The sequence below is a fragment of the Loxodonta africana genome, chromosome 7, assembly GCF_030014295.1.
Source record: "Loxodonta africana isolate mLoxAfr1 chromosome 7, mLoxAfr1.hap2, whole genome shotgun sequence".
NCBI classification, from domain to species: domain Eukaryota; kingdom Metazoa; phylum Chordata; class Mammalia; order Proboscidea; family Elephantidae; genus Loxodonta; species Loxodonta africana.
Window position 1 is genome coordinate 123721181 of NC_087348.1, and position 23602 is coordinate 123744782.

General features: G+C 39.8%; 1 protein-coding gene across 1 annotated transcript in view; it reads right to left on the minus strand.

The window, feature by feature from the left end:
• PDGFD (platelet derived growth factor D) overlaps positions 1 to 23602 on the minus strand; it is a 276377-nt gene that overhangs the window by 33751 nt on the left and 219024 nt on the right. The window contains exons 4-5 of the mRNA XM_003415607.4: positions 8545 to 8607; positions 3481 to 3679 (exon numbers count right to left, since the gene is read on the minus strand). Of these exons, the coding sequence (XP_003415655.2) occupies positions 3481 to 3679; positions 8545 to 8607 (262 nt within the window). The remainder of the gene's footprint in view (positions 1 to 3480; positions 3680 to 8544; positions 8608 to 23602) is intronic.

Here is a 23602-nt window from a genome sequence, read left to right on the forward strand (position 1 = left end):
GGAAATTACTACCCTGATAGTAAGAAAGTTTTTCCAAGATCCTCTAAAGTTCATATTGTATTTGACATCTAATCGAATTCCATTACCCAGAGCTATTTTCCTTTTCCCACTCTTTTTCATTGTGCCCTTCCTCAAACATCAGGATACAAGCATGGATTTGTATTTTTAAGTTCTAAAAACAGAAAATAACAGCTGAAATATTAATCCTGGCTTTCCTTGCCTTTGTGATACGTGCAGGTGGTTCAGCATGCATGGAATGATAAACAGTTAAGTCAGCACATTTATACAAGTACAGAGACAGTGGTGAGCTGCCAGGGTTAAATGAAATGGTACGAATCTGCCTTAAGGCTATTTTAAACAAGAGATTAGGAAAGGGAACTTAAGCCAGCAGGAGAGAGGGATGATGTTTACTCTGTCACAAATAAGGAGCATGTCACATCGAATGCTCTTGGGAGGTTATTCCAGTAATGGAGCTATGCTCCTAAGTCTAGGGAGGGTTTCTGTAAACTGCAGAAATATACCAAGGCTGAGTTACTGTTTTCATTTCCACAAACATTAACTGAGCATCTAAAATGTGCCAGAGACCATGCCAAGTGCTAGAGATATAAGATCAACAACCTCTGAAACAGTGACTCTCAATCCTGGCTGCTTCTTAGGATTGATCTCCTAGGAGCTGGAGCCAGAAAAAAACACCAGTACCCCAGTGCTGTCCCCGGAGATTCTGAGTCAGTTTGGCTCGGGTGGGACCTAGACATAGGCATATTTTTAAAGCTTCCCAGGTGATTCTAACATTCAGCTGGGGTGGAGATCCATATGCGTTTCTAGAATCTCATATTAACTAAGAGAAAACAAAAAGACACAAAAATAATGAAGTCTGATAGGATGGACAAAGTGCTGCGGAGACCCAAGGACTCCTAACTCTGCCTGTGGTATTGGGCATTCCAGGTGAAAAGACGAGAAAGGCTTCACCCAGGAAGTGCTACAAAACAGAGTTGAGGATTTAAAGTAGCTTCAGTGGTTAAGGGTTCTACTGCTAACCAAAAGGTCGGCAGTTTGAAATCCACCAGCTGCTCCTTGGAAACCTTATGGGCAGTTTTACTCTGTCCTACAGGGTCGCTATGAGTTGGAATCAACTCGACGGCAACTGTTTTTTTTTTTTTTTTATAGCTAGCTATGGTAGCCCTGGTGGTGTATCGGCTGCTACCTGAAAGATTGGAAGTTGGAACCCAGCCAGTGGTTCCTTGGGAGATAGACCTGGTGATCTCTTCCCATAGAAACTACAGCCTAGGAAACTCTATGGGGCAGTCCTACTCTATCACATGGGGTCACTATGAGTTGGAATCGACTTGACAGCAACTAACTAACTATAGCTAGCTACATTTCTTGAACAAGTACTATGTGCCAGATGCTCTTGGTTGATCCCCCAACAATTCCCTGACATAGGTGTTGTTATACACATTTTGGAGACAAGAAAATTGGGGCTCAGGAAGGGTCAGTGACTTGCTGAACAAAGTCTGTACATGGCAGGGTTGGGGTCTGAATCCAGGTCCCCTGATTCCAGTGAAACATAATTTCCAGAAAAAAAAAAATGCAATAATGGATTTAGTTGATTATTAATAAGTGCCAAGCAGGGTTGTCCTTTAAATAGCTATAGTGGTTAATATGCTGGAAGACATAGTCAGATTTTATTGCTTTTTTATTCAATACCATTTTTAATACGGGGCGGGGGTTCAAAACACGTAAATATTTTACTTTCCTTCAAAGTTGACCAATGTTGGTAACGTCTTACAGGAAAGTAGTTTCTTCTTTGTGTTGAGTCCAGCCTGACCCCTGGGAAGGTTCAGTTTGAGAGTCCCAGTGATCAGCACATGCCATCTCCCCTCAGCTGTGCTTTTTAAGCATATAAGATTTATGACCTGAGCCATAAGCAAAAGGCCCAGGCAGGAGTTAATTAGTCATTTCGGCTCAAATGTTCTAATCAGTTGTGCTTAACGACACAAACATTACCTGCTAATGCGGCCCCGTGTGCAGTTCTTAAAAGTACCCTCAGTATTGCAAAGTGTAAGAAACAAGCTGTATTTTAGAGAAATATCTCCACATCTATGAAGCAAATAAGCCTTATAAGACTTTTTAGGGAAGATTTTAATGATAACAAATCTTAGCAAATAAAGTAAGGAGATAAAAGACTAGACATTATACTTTCATCCCCTAAAAGGTGATTACATGGTATTTCTCTATTGCTTTGAGTTAAACATTCAAATAAACACTCTCATCCTAAGATCATATCACTCAGGTATATGATTAAGATATTTATTGCTAAGAGTGCCTTATAATTTTAACTCATAACGTTCTGTCTGCCTGAACGTTCTTCTCTCTTCTAACGTCATTATCCTTTCCTGAAACTTTCAGTTGGATGTGTGCTTTCACATATCTTGAAGCTATCCCCGGCTTATTTATTTATTTTAACTTTCCCTTTGGGGTTTCACATTCTTGAAACCACCCAGGGCATCTAGCACATAAAACTAGTTGTCATAGAGCCAATTCTGACTCATGGCAACCCCATGTGTGTGGGAGTAGAATTGTACTCCACAGGGTTTTCAAAGGCTATATTTTTTTAGATGTAGATTGCCAGGCCTTTCTTCCGAGGCACCTCTGGATTTGAACCACCAACCTTTCAGTTAGCAGCTAAGCACATTAACCATTTGCACTACCCAGGGACTCTGCCAAGCACATAATAGGTCTTTATAAAGGATTTATAGAATGGACATTGAATGGGTAGAGCTGAAATCTTCAAACAGGATTTTGATCATTGCTTTAATGTGACTCTCCTGCCAACAATGTCATGGGCTAAACCAACCTTCATATCCATCAGGGAGGCACGGTAGTTTATTTTTGCATAAGTACTGCCACTGGAGGCAAGACAGCACAGTTCTCAGTTCCCCTCCACTGCTAACTAGCCAGTCTTTGGCAAGTCATTTACCTCCCCTGATTTTGGTTGCTCCACTGTGAAGCTGGGGCTAGCAATGCTTTATTTTCCTGGAAGCCAAAAGCTTTTAGCTCCAAAATATGACAGATCTTTGACTGAACCAAACCTTTCTTAGTCCCATACAAACAACATGGTTTGGGTAAAACATAGAGCTTCATTTGAGGTGCTGTGAAAAATATATGTGATAATGGACTGGCAGTAATCATCTCATTTATGTGAATTAAATATATTGCATTGTTAGTCCTTACTTATTATCACTATTAACACTCCTAGCCTGTAATGGTTTCAGCTGCTAGCTGAAACACTGGTGGTTTGAACCCACCCAGTGGATCTATGGGAGAAAGACCTGGCAAACTGCTCCCATAAAGATTGTAGCCTAGAAAACCCTATGGGGCACTTCTCTGTCACATGGGATTGCTATTAGTCGGAATTGACTGGGCAACACCTAAAAACAACAGTCACTTACAAAGGACCTCCAAGGCCCTGTTTCTTACCTTTTGACTTCCTGTCATGGTATGACCTGCCTCGATAATGAGGGGTGTCCAGATACAGATTCTCAAGATCTTCTTGCCATGATTCTGGATTGAAGTGCTTGAGCAGATCCTCCACAGTATCGAATTCTGCAATTGTTTTGTCCAGAGCATCCGCAGTGAGCGTGGGATCCGTTACTGATTGAGAGTGACAGGATACCCCCTACGAGTGACAGACAGCTCAGTGTACTCAGAATAAGCCCATTACTATTAAAGGTAACAGTCATACAACTATATGGAAGGAACAAACACATGCTTCTAATTATAAGACATCATGTTCCTAAATACCCGAGCAAAAGTACTCCTGTCATAGTCTTGCCATTTTCCTAAATAAAAGCAATTAATCGTTAAAAGATAGTAATTACTCTTTTGTAAACCAAATCTAAGCAGATCATAAGTCTTCAGGTTTATCTGAACTGTAATCATTAAAAAAGATAGGCTAGGTGGAAATATCAATGTTAAAATATCAATGTTAAGTCATCCAATTTCTTGGTTCAAGGTCCCGAGTCATCCATACCTGCAAGTTTTGCATAATTCTTCCCATTCTCCTGCATTTCATCTCCATTTCCCCCTTTTACAGGTCACCTAGCATTGCAGGTGTGGTGTGAGTAGTGTTTGGGATTAACTCTGGTAACGTCTTGACAAAGTTTAGCACCCTGACCCGCTTATTTACTGTCAACAAGGATAACTAGCCATGAAATTGGCTCTCTTGACTTGAGTGAAAGATTCACATGGAAAAAGTGACCAAAAAAAAAAAAAAAGAAGTGTTGTAGCTTGCTAGTGACCCCAGACACCATTAAAACATTTTCAAGAATACTCTTTAAATGAGAAACAAGACATCATGGAAAGCCTGGAAAGGATTATGTATTTTGCCATGGAACATATCCCTACGTAGGTTTCTAAGCCCTTACTTCACTAACCCTTGTACAATCTAGAGGTAAATGAGCCATGATTCAAACATCTCCATAAAAATTCATGACCCATTAACAAGGAAATAGAGAGCACACAGCCTCAAATGATTTCTAAATGTCTTTAAAGAAACTGCCAAACAAATAAGATCCCCCAAGGGCAAATATCTCCCATCACTAAGGGAAAATGAAAATTAATGAAAACTTGTTTCCCTGAAACTTAACTGCAATATCCTATTGAGAAATAATATGTGCTACAGAGTTGCAGACAGCAAAGCCCACACTTAGATACAGTCTCACGCACAGGCAACACTTTCTCTCTTTAACCAGTCAAGGTCTGTAGGTCGGTAAGCAATTCAATGATCGCTGCTCTCAGAAGGCCCTTTTTTAGCAAAACTTAAGGGATGCAAAAGTAGTAAACTACCATTGGGGTGCAGTCCCTGGGTGGTGCAAACAGTTTAAAGGGCTTGGTTGCTAAGCAAAAGGTTGGCGGTTCAATCCACCGAGAAGGACCTCAGAAGAGAGGCCCGGACATCTACTTCTGAAAAATCAGCCATTGAAAACCCTACGAAACACAGTTCTACTCTGACACACACGGGGTTGCCCTGAGTCAGAATCGACTCAACAGCAACTGGCTTTTACCATGGGTGCAGTGGTGTAGCTTGGGAGCATCTTCAAATATGCTCTGTAGGGAACAGGGAGTCGGGGGAAAAAAGGGTAGGAGGAGGCATGGGTCAGATTGGTGAATGCCTCAGGTCAGCTCTGTAATCTACAGCGTGTGTGTGTGGGGCGTGGGTGGGTGTGTGTGGCGGGGGGCTGGAAGCGATACGACTGAGTGATACCTCATTTCTTTCTTTCTGTTCTCTCTTGGCATCACAAGCTAGAGGTGAACAATACTTGTAATTAAGTCCAAACATTCCAAACCCCCATTCAACTTGTTTTGTCTGGATAATCTACAGTATGTTATTGTTAGTTGCCATTATTGAGTTGGCTCCGCCTTGTGGTGACCTTATATCTGACAACGAAACTGTGCCAAATCTACAGTCTACCTGGCTTCTGTTCACCGGATTATTTACAATGAACTTCGTTCACAATAGCCTGGGTCTAAGACACAAAAAAGTTAGGCACATAAAAAAAAGAAAAAACATTTTTTTAAATTTATTTATAGCAGCATATAAAAGCTTTGAAACTAAAATGCTTCCCCCACCGCCTTTTTTTTTTTTTTTAAATAAAAGCAAGACATCAGTCAAGCCAGTCCCACACAAGCAGAAGCTTCTTGCAGCAGTTTTATGGAAAGTGGTTGCAAGGAGTTTTTTAGGGGGTTATTCCTAAAAGTGCCTGGATAGTAGCTTGTGCTCAGATCCATCTCCACGAAAAAGCAGTGCAGGGGCTTTCATTCCCTGGGGCGGGAAGAGGGAGGCAAAATATAATCTAACAGGCTGAAAGGCAAAGCCAAATCACAGTAAAAGGGAAAATTGCCCTTATGTATGAGCTTTACTGATACTTCAAGTTTAGACTCTGGGTAGTTGACAGAAACAATGGTGACAGTTAAGAAAATATTTATGAGGGATTAAGTGACCTAATAAACCCACAAGAACATTCTTCTTTCTGAGGTAAATATTTTCCAGTTGTTTTTGAGAGAAAGAACTAATTGGGCGTGCCTTTTTTAACTACCCTGCAAATTTAACCTCATTCAGTTTTTGTTACACATTTGCAAAAATAAATTTTAAAGTTAACTGAATTTCTTTTTAAAATAATAGCAATGTGTAAAATGTACTCTGAAAACTATAAATGGCTTTCAGCAAAAACAAAATGCATAGTTTTTATGGAAGTTAATGGTAGGTCCAACGGTCTTTGCTCTTACCCCAGAAGCTTCTTAAAAAACAGAATTCGAAGAAGGAAGTTCAATCTCCCTGGATTAAGCAGTGTGCTGACTTAAAACTCAACCTAGAAGAGTTTCCAGTAGATATGGACCCATGGCTCAGGTTCCCAGATACTCAAAGTGGATGGGATAATTCATCTCTTTTACAGGAACCAGATTAGCCTTAATTAGCTACGGGTCCTTTAAGGCTAGTAATTTGTACCTTGCGGCAGGAATGATTAGACTATCCTGAGCTATCACATACAAGATGCTTGAGAAGTGGAGGACTCCTTGACAGAATAATATTCTAGGTCCTGGCTGCAAAAGCTGTGGCTGAAATCTGTTTCGAGGGCTGCCCAACTGCCCAAGCCTACTGCCTAGTCTACATAGCTCTGAAATATTACCTGCCTTATTTTAATTTTCACCAGCCTGATAATGGGGGCATTGCTGGTTCAGTGGTAGGATTCTGTTATGGATTGAAATGTGTCCTCCAAAAATGTGTGTCAACTTGGCTAGCCCATGGTTTCCAGTATTGTGTGATTGTCCACCATTTTGTCATCTGATGCGATTTTCTTACGTGTTGTAAATCCCACCTCTATGATGTTTGTGAGGCAGGATCAGTGGAAGTTATGTTAATGAAGCAGTACTCAATCTACAAGATTAGTTTGTTTTTTGAGTCAATCTTTTTTGACATATAAAAGAGAAAAGTGAGCAGAGAGGACAGAGACTTCATGCCACCAAGAAAGAAGAGCCAGGAGCAAAGCATACCCGTTAGACCCAGGGTCCCTGTGCTGAGAAGCTCCTAGACCAGGGGAAGATTGATGACAAGGACCTTCCCCCATAATCAACACAGAAAGAAAGCCTTCCCCTGGAGCTGGCCCCTGAATTCGAACTTCTAGCCTCCTAGACTGTGAGAGAATAAATTTCTGTTTATTAAAGCCATTCACTTGTGGTATTTCTGTTATAGGAGTACTAGGTAACTAAGACATGTTATCACCTTGATTCTCAGTCAATCATTTCATACACAGCCACCACCTGCCTGTCAGTGGATGCTTGTGTGTTGTTATGATGCTGAACGGGTTTCGGCAGAGTTTATAGACTAAGATGGATTAGGGAGAAAGGCCTGGTTATCTATTCCTGGAAATCAGCCAGTGAAAACCCTATGGATCACAATGGTTTGATCCACATCCTATCATTGGAATGGTGCAGGACTGAGCAGTGTTTAATTCTGTTGTGCATAGGGTCACCATGAGTCAGGGTCTCCCTCGACACCAGCTAACAGTGACAGTACACTTAGCTAGGTTCACAGCATGCATTCTAGACTGCCAAAAAACAAATAGAACACTCTTAATATCTCTGGAAGTCTTGCTGACCAATTGTTCAGATGATGCCCTTTTATTCTAGCAGCCACAGCAGACAAATTAAATATAATCACAAATTCTATTGTGGAGGAAATCCTGCCATGGAAAGGGATATATATATTTTTTAAATCTCCCCAAAGAGTCAAATATAGCCTATAACTTTGGGGGGGGGAAAGTCAACTCTGAGAGCCACGTGGACCCACTTTGGAATCATGGACAGGCTTACTCCACGCTCTTGAACTTTTCATGAACAAATGCCTTTATTATCTTCCATTTTCTTGATACACAAGTGCTCCACGTAGGATTGGGGAGAACAAAGTTTGTCTTTCTGTGTACAGCAGATAAGGAGGTAGAATGCTAAGAAATGACTACATTTGGAGAGAAAAATGGGGTATGAACCATTTTACAGCTTCGGGGTGTTATGTTTTATTTCCAAGTCAAATAGACTACATGCTTGATACACACTTAATTTATCTTACTATAAACATTGGGATTTTTCAAGTCTGAGAAGATCCTTGAAACTGTAAAGGTTAAGAGGTTCCTCGGGAATACTCAAAAACAATTTCAAAATTTTCCACTGGAGCCTGGGCCATGGACCAGTTGGACATGTTTGATATGTCTGGATAGTCCTTTAGTTGGAAGGTTGTGCTTTGAAATGAACAATTACTTAAGGCAGTGGCTATCCCTGTGCTCCTACAGACTGCTGGCATTTCCTGGAAACCTTTCTAAAAGAGATTATTCTGATATAACCTGAATGAAACAGATGAAAACATCTTGTTTGAAATCTGGCTTTTGGTCAAGCCATAGGTCCTTAACGCAGCTGCAGTAACACTAGGGTTAATTTTAGCTACTGCATCAATTTGTCCCCCCACAGGCAACACAGTAATAAATTACTTACGGAGATTGAGCTTGTGACTGACTCCCAGTTAGTCTCTGAGGCTGCAGCAGGTTGGAAATCTTCCTAGAAGGCAAAAAAAAAAAAAAAAAAAAAGAATCCAGGCAAGTTAGTCAAACCTCGGTTCACTGCAAGGTTTCCACATCTCAGCCATCTGAATTTTCTTCCCACTAAGTGACAACAGAAGCAGGGGTTAACTTCCTACTGAACAAGACACCATTTGTCTCAGGCACCTCTCCTCAAGAACCCTTATAATTCAAGACACAGACAGCCACATTACTTCAAGCACTCGTGAAACGGCAAATGGGCAGATAGAATTTCAAATTTTAACTCAGCCACCTACTGTGTGGCTTCAGAGAATCTGCGTCACCTGTCTAAGCCTTTACTTCCTCATCTGTAGAAGTTAGTATGGAAAGCTTAAATCATAGGGTTCTTTTCAAGAGTAAATGAGAATTATTTACATATTTGTAAATGGCACTTAGTAAATGCTTAAAAAAGACTAATAATATCTACTATCATTATTGATGTTCATTTGGTTTGAACTAGGTTCTGCATCATGCCCAACTCTGCCTGCTGAGCTAGTCTACATCCCAGTGATCTTTTCAATAACAAATTAACTGACAAAGGTCTGTTCCTGACTCTATTAAGAAATGTCAGGAAGAATGGCAAGGTGAGGAGAATGACTGTGGGAATGTCAAAGTACTACCCACTGGAGGATAGAAGGTAAGGGGCAGACCTGAGAACATTATCTCAGAGAAGCCATAAAGGATTTGTGATAGCAATGGATCTCAGGGAGAGAAATTTCTCCTAAAGGACAAAATTCTCTCCAATTTGTATATGATATCCATGTTAATTACTCTAGCACTAGCAGCAGTAAGTTTAAAAAACCTGCTGGGAAGGAAAGCTAATTTTACCATTTTTACATGTTGTCATAGTTGTCTAGTGCTGCTATAACCGAAATACCGTAAGTGGATGGCTTTATCAAATAGAAATTTTTTCTCTCACAGTCTAGGAGGTGAGAAGTCCAAATTCAGGGCACCAGCTCCAGGAGGAAGCTTTCTCTCTTTGTCATTTCTCGGGGACAGTCCTTGTCATCCATCTTTCCCTGGTCTAGCAGCTTCTCAGCATACAGACCCTGGGTCCAAAGGGCACGCTCTGCTCCTAGCGCTTCTTTCTTGGTGGCATAAGGTCCCTCTCTTCTCTTTTATATCTCAAAGAGACTGACTCAAGATACAACCTAATTCTGTAAACTATGTCCTGCCCCATTAACATAAAAAAAAAAAAACTGCCTCTAATTCTGCCTCATTAACATTAAAAAAAAATTGCCATGGAGTAGACTCTGACTCAGCCACGCTACAGGGCAGAGAAGAACTGCCCCATAGGGTTTCCAAGGAGCAGCTGATGGATTCAAACTGGTGACCTTTTGGTTTGTAGCCAAGCTCTTAACCACTGCACCACCAAGGCTCCCGTTAACATCACAGAGGTTAGGATTTAGAACACATACGTAATTACATCAGACCACAAAATAGAGGATAGCCACACAATACTGGAAATCACAGCTAATCCAAGCTGACACACATTTTGGGGGGAATATAATCCAATCCATAACACATGTCAAAGATGGTTTCTTGACCCTGCTAAAATAAATCACCTCAGTGAATTTCTCCCAGCCTGGTCAGGGAATAAGAGGTATTTGGGAATGATGCTGAGAAAAAATGCCACGCAAGTCTGACTGCTTATTTACCCAAGCACATTTACTGAGAGAGAGCTAAGCATCAGTTCTAAATTTCATTAACATTTTGAGGAGTTGGAAGTGCATTTAATTGCTCATGATGAAACTGGTTTATATATAAATTTCTGTGTGGAAGGAAGCTTCAGCTGTTTGCCAAAATAAAAGGAAAGGGAGAACTAAGTCAAACATGGTGTTCAAGGAATGAACCTCACTATTAAAAATGGACTAGACATCATTGTTGTAATCTCAACCTCAGGGAAGGATAGGAAGTGTGGTCACTGCACTCTGCAAGACACAACATATGTGAAAAAAGACAAGAATTCCCACAACAGAAGAATGTGTACAAACAAATGGAGATAGGGATTTATATGAGTCTTAGAAGTTGGTGACCAGGTGAAGCTGAATAAAAGCAAGAAAGTCAATGGCTTCTCCACGTCTTGGAGAGATTATTGGTAGGAGGACATATGCCAAGTGGGATAATGACATTAGCAATCCTCAGATCACAGAATGTTCATTTCACTCATTCATTCAATATCCATTAATCACCCATTCTCTGATACCAGTCTAATCATGATAACATGAAAGGCAGTAGACAATTCTGCCCAGAGAAGTGGACCACCAGGAAAAATGTCACATAAGGAGGTGATTCTTGAGCTGAGTCTAGAAAGATAAGTAGATGGTTACTGGCAGAAAAGTTGGAGTAGAAGATTCAAAGGGAGACTGACATGAAATACAAGGAAAGTATAAAAAGAAAGGAGCAAGTTACCGGGGAAATTTATTGAGTCATTTTGGATATCATGCATTTGAGGAGCCTTGCAATATCCAGGTAGAGATGTTCATGACACAGCTTGGTCTCTGGGAATGGACCTCACAAGAGAGACTTTAACTTGAGATATAGATGTGGGAATCATCAGCACAAAAATGGCAATTAAAGCAAATGATGGGTTACGCTGGCCAAGAGTGAAATTCAAAGGAGGTACAATCTTTAAATCTGGAAAGGATTTTAGGTTTATTTAGTTCATTCAGTCCCTTAATCTGTTTTTTTTCCCTCTCCCTGGGATGCGCTGCCCCCAAATGTTCCAATGACTGGCTCCTTATTAGCTAAGTCTCTGCTCAAGGATCAAAACTTCAGAGAAATTTCCTTGAGCACTCATTTTAAAATACTCCATCTTTGGTCACTCTGTCCACTTAACTCGCTCAGTTTTAAGGTATTTATGGCTATCTGAAATCATTTTATTTGCCTGTTTTCTTATTAATTAGCTCTCTCTCCAACTAGAATGTATGCTCCAGAACGGCAGGGACCTTGTTTATCTTGTTCTCCACTCCGTTCCGAGGGCCTAGCAGAGTTTTTGGTAAACACTCCAGTGTATAATCACGGGTGATGCTCAGCTGCTATGGACCAAAAAAAGAAAATTGCCATAAAGCCAATTCCAACTCATAGCAACCCTGTAGGACAGAGAGGAACTGCCCCATACGGTTTCCAAGGCTATAATCTTTACAGAAGCAGATGGCCACATATTTCTCCCACAGCACATTTAGTGGGTTCAAACCACCAACCTTTCAGTCAGCAGCCGAGTACTTAACCACTGTGCTATCAGGGTTCCTAGGTACCAATACCAGTATGGGCAAGCCAGTAATTTATAGCCAGAGTCCACTCTGATTGGTCGGTGCCTATGTCATACTGTTTGTTACTTCTATCCTGCGTAGGTCACATGCTTTTTCAAGCTCCAGAATAATGAAAGACAAACTCCTTTTTATTGGGTGTTCTTAGCAGAGCAGTGCCCTTACCATTATGCTAAAAAAAAAAAAGCTAAAATAGAACAGTGAATAACCATCTAAAATGTGTCAAAACAGTCTATCTTACAAATGACACATTTCTGTTCTTTGTTATAGCAAACTCACACAAGCACTTTAAAAGCCATATCTTATTCTTCCAGGGGGAGATAACTATTTGCTATTTCCAAGAAGTTGATACAAATTCAGCCATTGATTTCCTTATCTCCTGCTCCCAAGCTGCAGTATATCCCATCCTGAAATAAAGGAGCTGATATTTTGGTCACCTTATTTGGAGTAGTTTTGAAAACATAGATAGATCCTCAGATTTTCACTTTTTAAACAGATTAATATACATAGTTTGGTTTGCATGTACATATTATGGACTGGAAAGATGGGAGGTATGTAGAAATAAAATAATAAGGACTACAAAGTATAGAAAATGTTTATATTGTCATAATATAGAAGTGATATTTCTATGCATGAATGCTGAAGTCAGAAAACATAAAAATTAACACACCTCACATATATAAAACATTGTATAAACTTAAAAAAATGCCAAAACCAAAATCGAAATGATGATGGCAAACTAGTAAACATACTTGTAAAAAACATAACAGATAAACAGTTAACATCCTTAAAATATAATGAACTCTTAAAAATCAAAAGACTACCAAAGAGTATTTTCCATATCATACAATTTTGCTAGATATCTAATACAGCTATCTAGATAGCTGATAGAAGCATGACTGAAAATACATACACAAAAAATATTGATATTGGTTATATCTAAATGATGGTTTTTATTTTTCTGTTTTTACTTATTTGTATGTTCTAAAGCTTTCATAATAAACATCTAGTTTTAATGAGAAAATGGTAAGTTTCTAAAACAATAATGAGAAGAAAAAATGGATTGGGAACGTATGTGATTATTTAGACCTAAAGCCTCGTATGATACGTACTGAATACTGTCACCTATGAATTCCTTGGTGGAAAATAAAAGCCTTCTTGTAGAAAGGCTTTTGATTAACTATTAAATAGAGAATTGTCCAAAGAAGAGAACATAAAGGGTTCTAGAATGATCACACTCAGCTTCACTTAAAATATGGAACACAAGCTTTTGATATTTTTAAAAACAACCATGATGATATGCAGTCAACCATCAGCTCAGGGTCAGACAGATATCTGTCTGGCTCTGTTAGAGGACAGTTTACACATGGACTGTAAGCAAATATAGCTGGGGATAAAATAACACTATAGGTAATGAATGTTCTCAGTGATAATGTCCTTATAAAAGACTAAGATCTGAATGGGAATTTCCATTTTCGAAACAGATATATCCAGATAACCCTTCCTTGTCATCAGTCACTGAGCCCACTCCAGAGAGGGCTGGTGGTATACCACAAGTGAACAAATGAATAGCCCATTCATTCCTTCACCAGGGCAAACCTGTACCCGTTAAATCAATGAATGACTGCAACAGGTGTCTAAACAATTGCTTCTCCTGTCCCTTGATGGTTGTTATGGATTGAATCATGTCCTCCCAAAATGCGTTGTAAATCTTAACCTCTATGCCTGTGGTTATAATTCCATTTGGGAATGGGTTGTCTTTGTTATGTTAATGAGGCAAAATTAGTGTAGGGTGTAACTTGAGTCAATCTCTTTTGAGATATAAAAGAGATTAAACAAGCCAACAAAGCAGAGATGGGGGAAGATAGATGTCAAGCCACATGAAGATCGCCCAGGAGCAGAAGCTCAGAAGAGACAAGGATCTTCCTCCAGAGTCGATAGAGAAAGGCTTCCCCTACAGCCAGCACCCTGATTCAGATTTACGGTCTCCTAAGCTGTAAGAAAATAAATTTTTGTTTGTTAAAGCCACCACTTGTGGTATTTCCGTTATGGCAGCAGCAGATAGCTAAGACAGAGGTAGAGCCGGGAACGCTTGTCTTTGAGTCTTTGGAGACAGCTGTTGCCAGGCCGATCTTCCAGACATTTGGGATGACTATTTGTACCACCTGTTCCTGGATCTTGCAGAGCATGGCTTGTTCGTTTTTATCCTCGGTGATTATGCTGTGTTGTGAGTAGATGAGCTATAAACTGTTCTTTGCTAGAGGGATGCATTCCACCGTCACTTAAGACAAAACATATGCAATTACTTGAAGTTTTTAAAAAGTTTTCAACCAAAAACAATCTTTAACTTACCAAGAATGACTTATTTTGGGCAAGTTTTAAAAGACTTTTTTTTAAACTAGCATTTTCCCTAATTTTGAATTTTGTTGTTTTTTCTGTTTGCTGTTTTATATTCATTCCTCAGAGGCGTAAACTAAAGATCTCTCTCCTAATTGTATCTACACTTCTCTATCGAGCTAATTCTTAAAGGAACTTCTTTTGATATGTGAAGGATACACAGAGGGATTTGCCAGGATTCATAAAATAATAACAAACAAATGCACTATCAGCATCTATTCCTTCAGCGAATTCTTCATTTGCTCATGACGCTGTGCTCGGTTCATGACACACTTAAAAATTCAAATAAAGCTTAACTTGGAGCCCTGTGCCCTGGAATCACTCTTTAGGGAGATCTTTAAGGACAAAGACTTTTGATACTTCAATACAGGAATTACTGGCATGCAGTCCAAAGAATATACACCAAATAATGCTATAATGTCCTAATATCTATATGAATAGGATAGAGCAAAAATTGAAAACCTGCTGGGTCAATCAAACTCTGTGATCCAGACAAAACTTTATAAGTATACTTTGCATACTCATCATCAAACTATCTCTTCTATAAGTAATAAGGAAAAGGCCTTGGCAGGAAGCCAGCTGTATTGGGAAGAACATTTACTACAATATCAAGACTGCAAAAATCAATAATTAACAAGAATCAAAGAGCATCAAAGTTATAGGATTTAATAATGCATGATTCTTAGAGCCATAAGAAGCCCTGGACAAGTATCTTCTGTTTTTAGAAATATATCCTTAATAAAATAAGTCTTATCTTTAATAACAAATATTTCTCATAGATAAGGCATCCTAATGAATTTACATTGATTTAAGAGCTAATTTTATAACTTCTTTATTTATCATTTTCTATAACATAGTACAATGTTTACAGCTTCTAGGATCCATTAGGAGTCCCTGGCACAAATAATTAAGCACTCAATTACTAGCTGAAACACTGGCAGTTCGAACCCATCTAGAGGCACCTCTGAAGAAAGCCTTAAAGATCACAACCATTGAAAACCCTAGAGAGTGCAGTTCTACTCTGCAGCACTTGGGGTTGCCATGAGTTGGAACAGACTCAACAGCAACCGTTCTCTTTTTATTTTTTTAGGGCCCATTAATGAACCCTACATGTAATCTTGATACTAATAAAAAAAATCTGTTCATTTTTCTTCTTATAAGACAAGGACCGTTTTATCCTTGTTAGTTTCGGATTTCTTCAGACCAAACTTAGCCTGAGAAGTTGCTCCCGGAACGGTAAGCAAAGATCAGAGCAAACACCAGTCCAATGAGTAACGAAAGAGAAACAAGGAGAACAGGCTCTCTTCATCTCAGAGAGGGTGACGAGAGCCATACTCAAGAGCTAGAGAAGGATCAAGACGTGTTGGCAGAGAGAGAGAGGGATCTATGCAAAACATAAAAGGATGAACAACCTGCAATTATTGCTTGGGTACCATGCATGACGTGAGGAAATACAAATGATCCTGGAGAGAAGAGATAGGTGGCCAAGAGAGCTGATGAAAACCTATGTTTGCCAAACAGGGAAGTCTTAGCAAGAGGCTGCACGGAAAATTGCAAATTGCACAACACACCTTTGAGAAAGTTTTCATTGTGTGTGATACAAACCAAGAGTTGTTTAATTCACATCTTGAGAAATACTACCAGAGGTTTCTCCACAGTGTGTTGTCAAAAAACTAGGTGCAGGTTTAAATTTTGTGCATAGCTCTTGTAAACAGACTAACGTGGTTTAGTCTTAAGACTAAAGCTTTTATAATAACAGCTGCCATCTATGGAGCACAGATGATGTGCTAGTACTATGTGAAACCCTTTCCAAACATTATCTCATTCATCATTTTTACAGCCTTAAGAGATGAAGAAGCAGAGAGACATCAGGCTTAAGGAACTTGTTCTCAAGGAAGCCAGCCCAGTTATTAAGAGGCTCCGCAGATACCTGAACCTGAGCCTGGCTTTCTGTGTGCTTTCTTCTCTGCTGACCTGTTTCTCTTTCCATTTATAAAGAATCGTTTTATAAGAGAAACAAACAACCTTGATTTGTGCTAAGTACAGGTTTTCATAAATTCCTTATAGGCATTTCTAAAAGAACGCTTGGTTCAGTTTCACCAGTAGCCTGAAAATTATTAAAGATTGTACTTTTGATATCGCTGATATTAAAGACTCCTTACACTACCCAACTAAAATGGGTGGCTGAGGAAGTCATTCTGCCATTTAGGAAAATCACAACTTTGAAACAAAAAGGAGAAATGTTGACCTGAATTATTCATATTTTTATTTCTTTGCACTTCACACAATACCTGGTCCATACTGAGCATTCTTTTTGTTTGTTTGTTTTGTTTTTTGTTGTGGTTGTTGAGGGAGGAAATACTGTCTCATACTCAGAATCCTACAAACCATTTTACTTAGACTGGATGACCCTGTGCTGAAAGTCACACTCAACAGAACTGCTAAATTTCTCTGTATTTGAATGGCATTATATGAATGGATTATCTGCCTCATGGCCAAAAGCTAGTTATAATACTAAAACAAATATTAGAGAAAATGGGAAGTACAAACTCTATAAAGATTAAGGCCATGTCCTCAAAATCCTTTAATGAAAATCATTACCTTTATAAACTCCAATTACTCCACTGCTAATTAAAACTCCAAAGATCTGACTTTAGGGAGAAAATATTATGTGAGGCCCAAAAGATAAAGCTATAGTCAACACAGCTTGCACACTACCAGGAAAAAAGCACTCAGGAAACATTATTCGGCAAATGATAGGGGTAGGCAAGTCAGTCTAATAGCAATTAAAAATTTAATTCTTTTTTAAAACATGAATATTGCCTCGGGAGGTGACTTTGAGTTGTTTGTGACACATTTTCTCTGTACACACTCACTCGTTGTTATCCTTACACTCTGCCCAGAAGTATACATTAGTTAGAGCTGCTATCTTTCGTAATTATCATTTGACACTATAGACTATACTGATGTAAAATATTTAATAGTGATGGCTAAGAGCTACAGCTGCTAACCAAAAGTCAGCAGTTCCAATCCACCAGGTGCTCTTTGGAAAACCTATGGGGCAGTTCTATTCTGTTCTAGAGGGTCATTATGAGTCGGAATCAACTCGAAGGCAACAGGTTTTATAATACCATACTGTTCATGTTAGGTCCTTAGGTGCCATACAGTCAGTTCAAACTGCTGACCTTTTGTTTAGCAGCCGTAGCTCTTAACCATTACAAGAGCTCGAATACCCCTGCAAATCACTCCTACTACAAAACGTGAGATTAGCACATTCTCGACTTGCAGTTCCTCTTCCCTTCCCTACTCAGCTAAGGACTAATCAAAGCAGTTCACAGGTTTCTGATCTCAAAAACAGACTTGCTGTCTGGGCCCATTATCTCAGCTTGTTGAAGCTGAGTGCCAAGCACATGAGGTTTTGGGTTTCATTCTGATAAGGGCTCCTAAAGTTTTGCACAGAAAAACTCAACGCAATGGCCAAACTCTGCGATTTACTAATGACAGTGAAGGAGACCCACTGGGAACAAATAGGTGACTCAATCCATATAACTTCATCATCACTCCTGAGTAAACATTTCAAAGTCCTTTCTTACTGGCTTGGAGAATCATTTCTGAGTAGGATGGATGATGTCTAATGAGAGTGTCTGAAATTTGAATTCTATTAGCTCATGTCTACGTGGTCTTAAAATTCCTTTTTTCCTTTTGGTTATCACAGTTAACAGGAACATCCTTGACTTTTGCCTGTCATTACATTAGCAATATTCATCAGCAGTTTTAGTGAACAAGAAAACTTGGATGAACACAGAAAAATTTTAAGCTTAGATTGGCTTTCCTTTGCCTCTTGCTATATTTTTTTGCACATCACATTGTGTGAACTTAGGGAATGCAAATTCATTACTGTATTCATCTAAAAACCAAAAAAAACCAAACCCATTGCCATGGAGTCGATTCCGACTCATAGTGACCCTATAGGACAGAGTAGAACTGTCCCATAGAGTTTTCAAGGAGCGCCTGGTGGGTTCAAACTGCCAATCTTTTGGTTAGCAGCTGTAGATCTGAACCACTACACCACCAGGGTTTCTATATTCATTTAAGCCAAATATAATTTGAAAGGTAATTTTTGCTGCAAAAAAAAATTAAAGAGTATAACGCATTCCGAAGTCAAAGGGAAAATATTCTGGGGACTGGGCAAACTTCTCCTCTGTGGGACTGTAGAAATTGAGAGCTGACTATGTCGTTGCCCAGTGTTATGAATTGAATTGTGTCCCCCCTACCACCAACAAATATGTGTTAAAATTCTGGCCCTTGTAATTGTGGATGTTATCCTATTTGGAAACAGGGTTTTTCTTTGGTCATGTTAATGAAGTCATGCTAGTATGCAATGGTTTCTAAACCTAATCACTTCTGAGTTATAAAACAACCAGGAAAGACACAGGAGACAGATGCATCTACAAGTCTGGGAATGCCAAGAATTGCTATTGGTCTCTAGAAGCTGAAATAGACAAGGAAGGGCCTCCCCCGAGCTTAGACTTCTAACCACCTGAACTGTGAGAAAATAAATATCTGTTCTTTAAAGGCACCCACTTGTGGTATTTCTGGTCTGGCAACACTAGGTAACTAAGACACTCAGGTTCAAGAATTAGCTAAAATATTCCCTGCAAATCCGGCATTTTTAAGGCAGGCCTCATGTCTTACACTTTTTTCCTACATCATACCTATTTCTTTACCTTCTGAAGCAGTTTTGGAGCTGGAAGGAACCTTAAAAAAAAACCAAACCCATTGCCATCATGTCAATTCCAACTCAAAGCGCCCCACAGGCAAAGCAGAACTGCCCCATAGGGTTTCCAAGGAGCAGCTGGTGGATTCGAACTGCCGACACTTTGGTTAGCAGCCGAAAGCTTAACCACTGTGCCACTAGTGCTCCAGAAGGAACCTTAGAGGTCACTGAATTCAAAGTCCTTTTCACTATTTGACTAAGATTTTAGAGTGGCCCAAGTATTTAACACACTGTGCCAGGTGCTGGGGTAATACATGCATGCATAGAATGCAATATCGCTCTTCAAGAATTTATAATCTGGATTAATTCTAATCCCCCACCCCTGTCATTCCCTAACATGATGGCAACTTTTACTGATTAATGGTTTATCCTATCTGAAATTATCTTATTCGTTTTATTTTGGTACTTTTTTCCAAGCCTCTACTAGAATGTAAGACCCTTGAGAGCGGGATGATCTCCAATTTTTCCTACCTCACAGCACCTAGAATAGAGCCTGCTATCTAACATGCAATCAATTAAAAAAAAAAAAAAAACCACTGCCAGCGAGTCGATTCCGACTCATAGGGACCCTATAGGACAGAGTAGAACTGCCCTATAGAGTTTCCAAGGAGCGCCTGGCAGGTTTGAACTGCCAGCCTCTTGGTTAGCAGCCATAGCACTTAACCACTATGCCACCAGGGTTCCCATGAAATCAGTAAGTGCTGGTTAAAAGAAGTAATGAACAATCATTGGGGTGCTGTGAGGATGATTCATGTAAAGCCCTAGCACACTGGCTGGTTGACAAAGAGTGTTCAATAAGTACCTGTAGAACAAATAAATGCATAATATATAACCTATAGAAATAAGTACTCTAACAAGGCCATAAACAAAGTCTTGTAGGGTTATAGAGGATGAAATGGTTTAAGATTAGTTAGGAGGGCTGGCAAAAGATCTCAGAAGAAGCGGTTTTGGAGTTGACTCTTAAATGATAACCAGGAGGCAGGAGGGTGGCAAAGAGAGCTCGCACACAGAGAAGTGGAAAATGCCAAGGCATGACCTTGGACCCGTAAGATGCCCATGTGCCCACAGCACTGGGCAAGAAATGAGGCTGAGGAGGAGGACAAATTACAGAGGTCTTGAATGCCAGACTTGGCATCTTTCCCCGCCCCCCATAGGGCATTTAATCCTTCGTTCAATAGTTACTTATTGATGTCGCATTATTACTGACTATATGGTTCAAGGTGCTGGAGGTAGAGAAATGAAAGGCTGATAAGGTCACGCTCTCAGGGGACTTTCATTTCTGATGGTCCTTTGCCTGCATACAAGGAAACCAGCCCCAAAAGGTTAAGCGTCAGCATCGCTGGCAGATCTGGTGACTGGAGCCTAGGTGTTTGGCATACTTCACTGCACTAACTTATAGGGAGCTGGTTTTCAATCCAGCCACACTTTCCCCTTCCCTGCTCACATGCCTTCCTGTCTAGATACATGAAAAAAAGGAAAACAAGAACATTTTATCATCGTGGATTCAACAACCTAAAAGTAACATTACGGAGTTTCTAGAAAACAAATATTGAATGATAGGTGGCTATCCTGAGAGCTGAGTGCAGTGGAAAAAATTTAAAAAGAAGAAATTCAATGCAGTTGGTTTGAAAAAACTTTTTGAAATGTCCACAATCTTCTAATGCAATCTTAAAATTAGAACTCGTTCCTTATTTTGGTAATCAAGCCCCTAAAATGATAATAGCATTTGCCACTCAAATACAATTTAGTTCTATCCTGTCCCTCAGCAGGTACAAAATTACCTTTCTTCTTCATAGAAGGGTTAGAATGTTTGCCTGATCACAGGATTCAGTAGATAAGAATGCTTTAAGTACTTTATGATGACCCCTGAGGTTGGTCGGCAGGAATTGATGTGGTGGGATTACTAAAACCCAGCAGGGATCACGAAGATGCCCGAATACAAATGGCCCTGGATGGCTTTCATCAGAGGATCCCCAAGTACAAGCAAAATCAAAGCAAACCCCAAGTCTTTAAATGAAGAGCAGAGGAGTTGAGAAAACTCCTTTGCTACTACTTACCTTGCTGAATAGGGTTGCAGCCTTTTCAGTGGATAGACGAGCTTTGATAATCAGTGTGTTATAACATTTTTAAAAAGTGGCTTTGGAGACAGAACACTTGGGATCAAATTCCACCTGGAACATTAACTGTGTGACCTTGGACAAGGTGACTGCTCTATGCTGTGTTTTTTGATTTGTAAAATGGGAAACACACTTCTTTCCCCCCCTCCCCCGCAGGGTTAGTTCAAGGATTAATCAGGTAACCCAAGTGAAAGCAACAGTCCGCGTACTTTTCAAATCTAATGCAGTGTCTTCCTAGTATGTTACCGTTCTACTTCAAAGATGGTTAGAGTAATAGCTCTACAAAGGTGGGAGCCACCTGTTACAAACTCTGGGATTCTGACTGAAATTGCAGCTGATGTTCTTGGCCAATTACTTGATTTCTCTGTACAGACTACTCCGTATACTATTTTTATCCGTAATATGGAAATAACAATACCACCTATCTCAAAGGAATGATGGAGGATTAAATAAATTACTATATGAAAAGCTATTAGAAAACTGCCTGGCATATAGTAAGTGGTGTGTAAGTGTTTAGGATCCCTGATGGTACAGCGGTTAACTGCTCTGCTACTAACCGAAAAGTTGGCGGTTCGAATCCACCAGCTGCTCCTCGAGAGAAAGATGTTTGTCAGTCTGCTTCTGTAAAGATTTACAGCCTTGGAAACCCTAAGGAACAATTCTACTCTGCCCTATAGGGTTGCTATGAGTCAGAATTGACTCGAGGGCAACGGGTTTTTATGCTTGCTATCATCATCCTTGGCCTTGGCACATATTCACATTTCTTTCCTTGGAAAAATATTAATTGGTACTTCCAACCTACACTGGCGTAATATTAAAACAAGCAAACAAACAAAAACAGTTGCTGTGGATTCTAACCCATGGCTACCCCATGTGCATCAGTGTAGAACTGGGCTCCACAGGGTTTTTAATGGCTGATTTTTCAGAATTTGATTGCCAGGCCTTTCTTCCAAGGCACCTCTGGGTGGATTTGAACCATCAACCTTTTGGTTAGCAGTCAAGCACATTAACTGTTTGTTTCATTTCAGGACTCTGGCCAATGACCTAGAATGTGCATTTACATTTTGAAACTTGCAAAAAGCTTTAATATCTTCATCTCATTTCCCTCTTCCAATAACCATGTGAGCTGGGTACGGGCACACATATGTTCAACAGGTCAACTCAAAGAGGGGACTTTTCTGATTTTGTGACTGGTTGTTTCTGAAACCATGAGGTAAAAGGATGGGTAATCCCTTCTTGGGCTTTAGCCTGGGGAACGGACTGTATTTCCTCAGCCTCATAACTGTCTCCAGTATCCCTCTACATAGTTCCTTCCCATCCCCCACCCTCTCACAGTGGATTATTCGGCGCCTACTACTTGCCAGGCAATGTACTAGGCACTAGGAATACATGGTAAATAAACCAGACGTGGCCAGTGTGAGGGACAAATGAGACAGAAACAGATGTATGGAAAAGTGCTTTGCCAGGTGCAAATCACCATACATAGGTAAAGCCCCGTTATTTATGTATTGTTTGAAATATCAAACTCATGGCACTTTTAAAGAGCAAGAGCTTGTTTTAGAAATAGTTGAAGACATTTAAGTATAAAAATTATATATGCATATGCAAGCTATTAACTCATATAAAAGCTTAGTCCCTTTTTGAACTGGGTCATCTTTTATCTGACCCCTCATCTCTTGATAATATACTTCTACTTCCAAACTAATTATTGCTTCTATTAACTCATGAATTAAGATGTGTAATTTGGGAGCAGAATACCTAGGTGGTTCAAACGGTTAACCCGCTATCAACCAAAAGGTTGGAGGTTTGAGTCTACCCAGAGGTGCCTTGGAAGAAAGGCCTGGTGATCTACTTCTGAAAAATCAGCCATTGAAAACCCTATGGAGACCAGTTCTACTCTGACACACATGGGGTCACCATGAGTCAGAATTGGCTCAACATAATTTCTTTTTTTTTGTAATTTTGGCACTGGGAAAGATTTCACATATCTTTTACTGGTTCTTTCAACTTACAGATACTATGCTACCCTTCTCATCTAGCCTATCCCTCCAAGACCTCTCCTTGTGGGAGGAGTGTACTTCCTGCCCCTTGGAGGGCAACCTCCACCGTGTGACTTGCTTTGACCAATGGAGTGTGAGAAGAAGTGATAAAGATCACAGCTGAGCAGAGGCTTTAAAAACCATTGCAGGGTTCTACCACTGTTCTTTTCCCTCTTCTGCAAGAAGATCATGTCCCAGGAGGGAACAGATCCTTTAGTCCAGATCCCCAAATAAAGAAGACATAAGGTGATTAGCAGCTGAAGCATAACATGAAGGATAAGTAAACCTTTTGCTTTTGGAAGCCAATAAAATTTGGGGGTTGTTTGTTACTGCAGCATAATTTAGCAACCCCTGACTAATTCAGGAACCAGTGTCC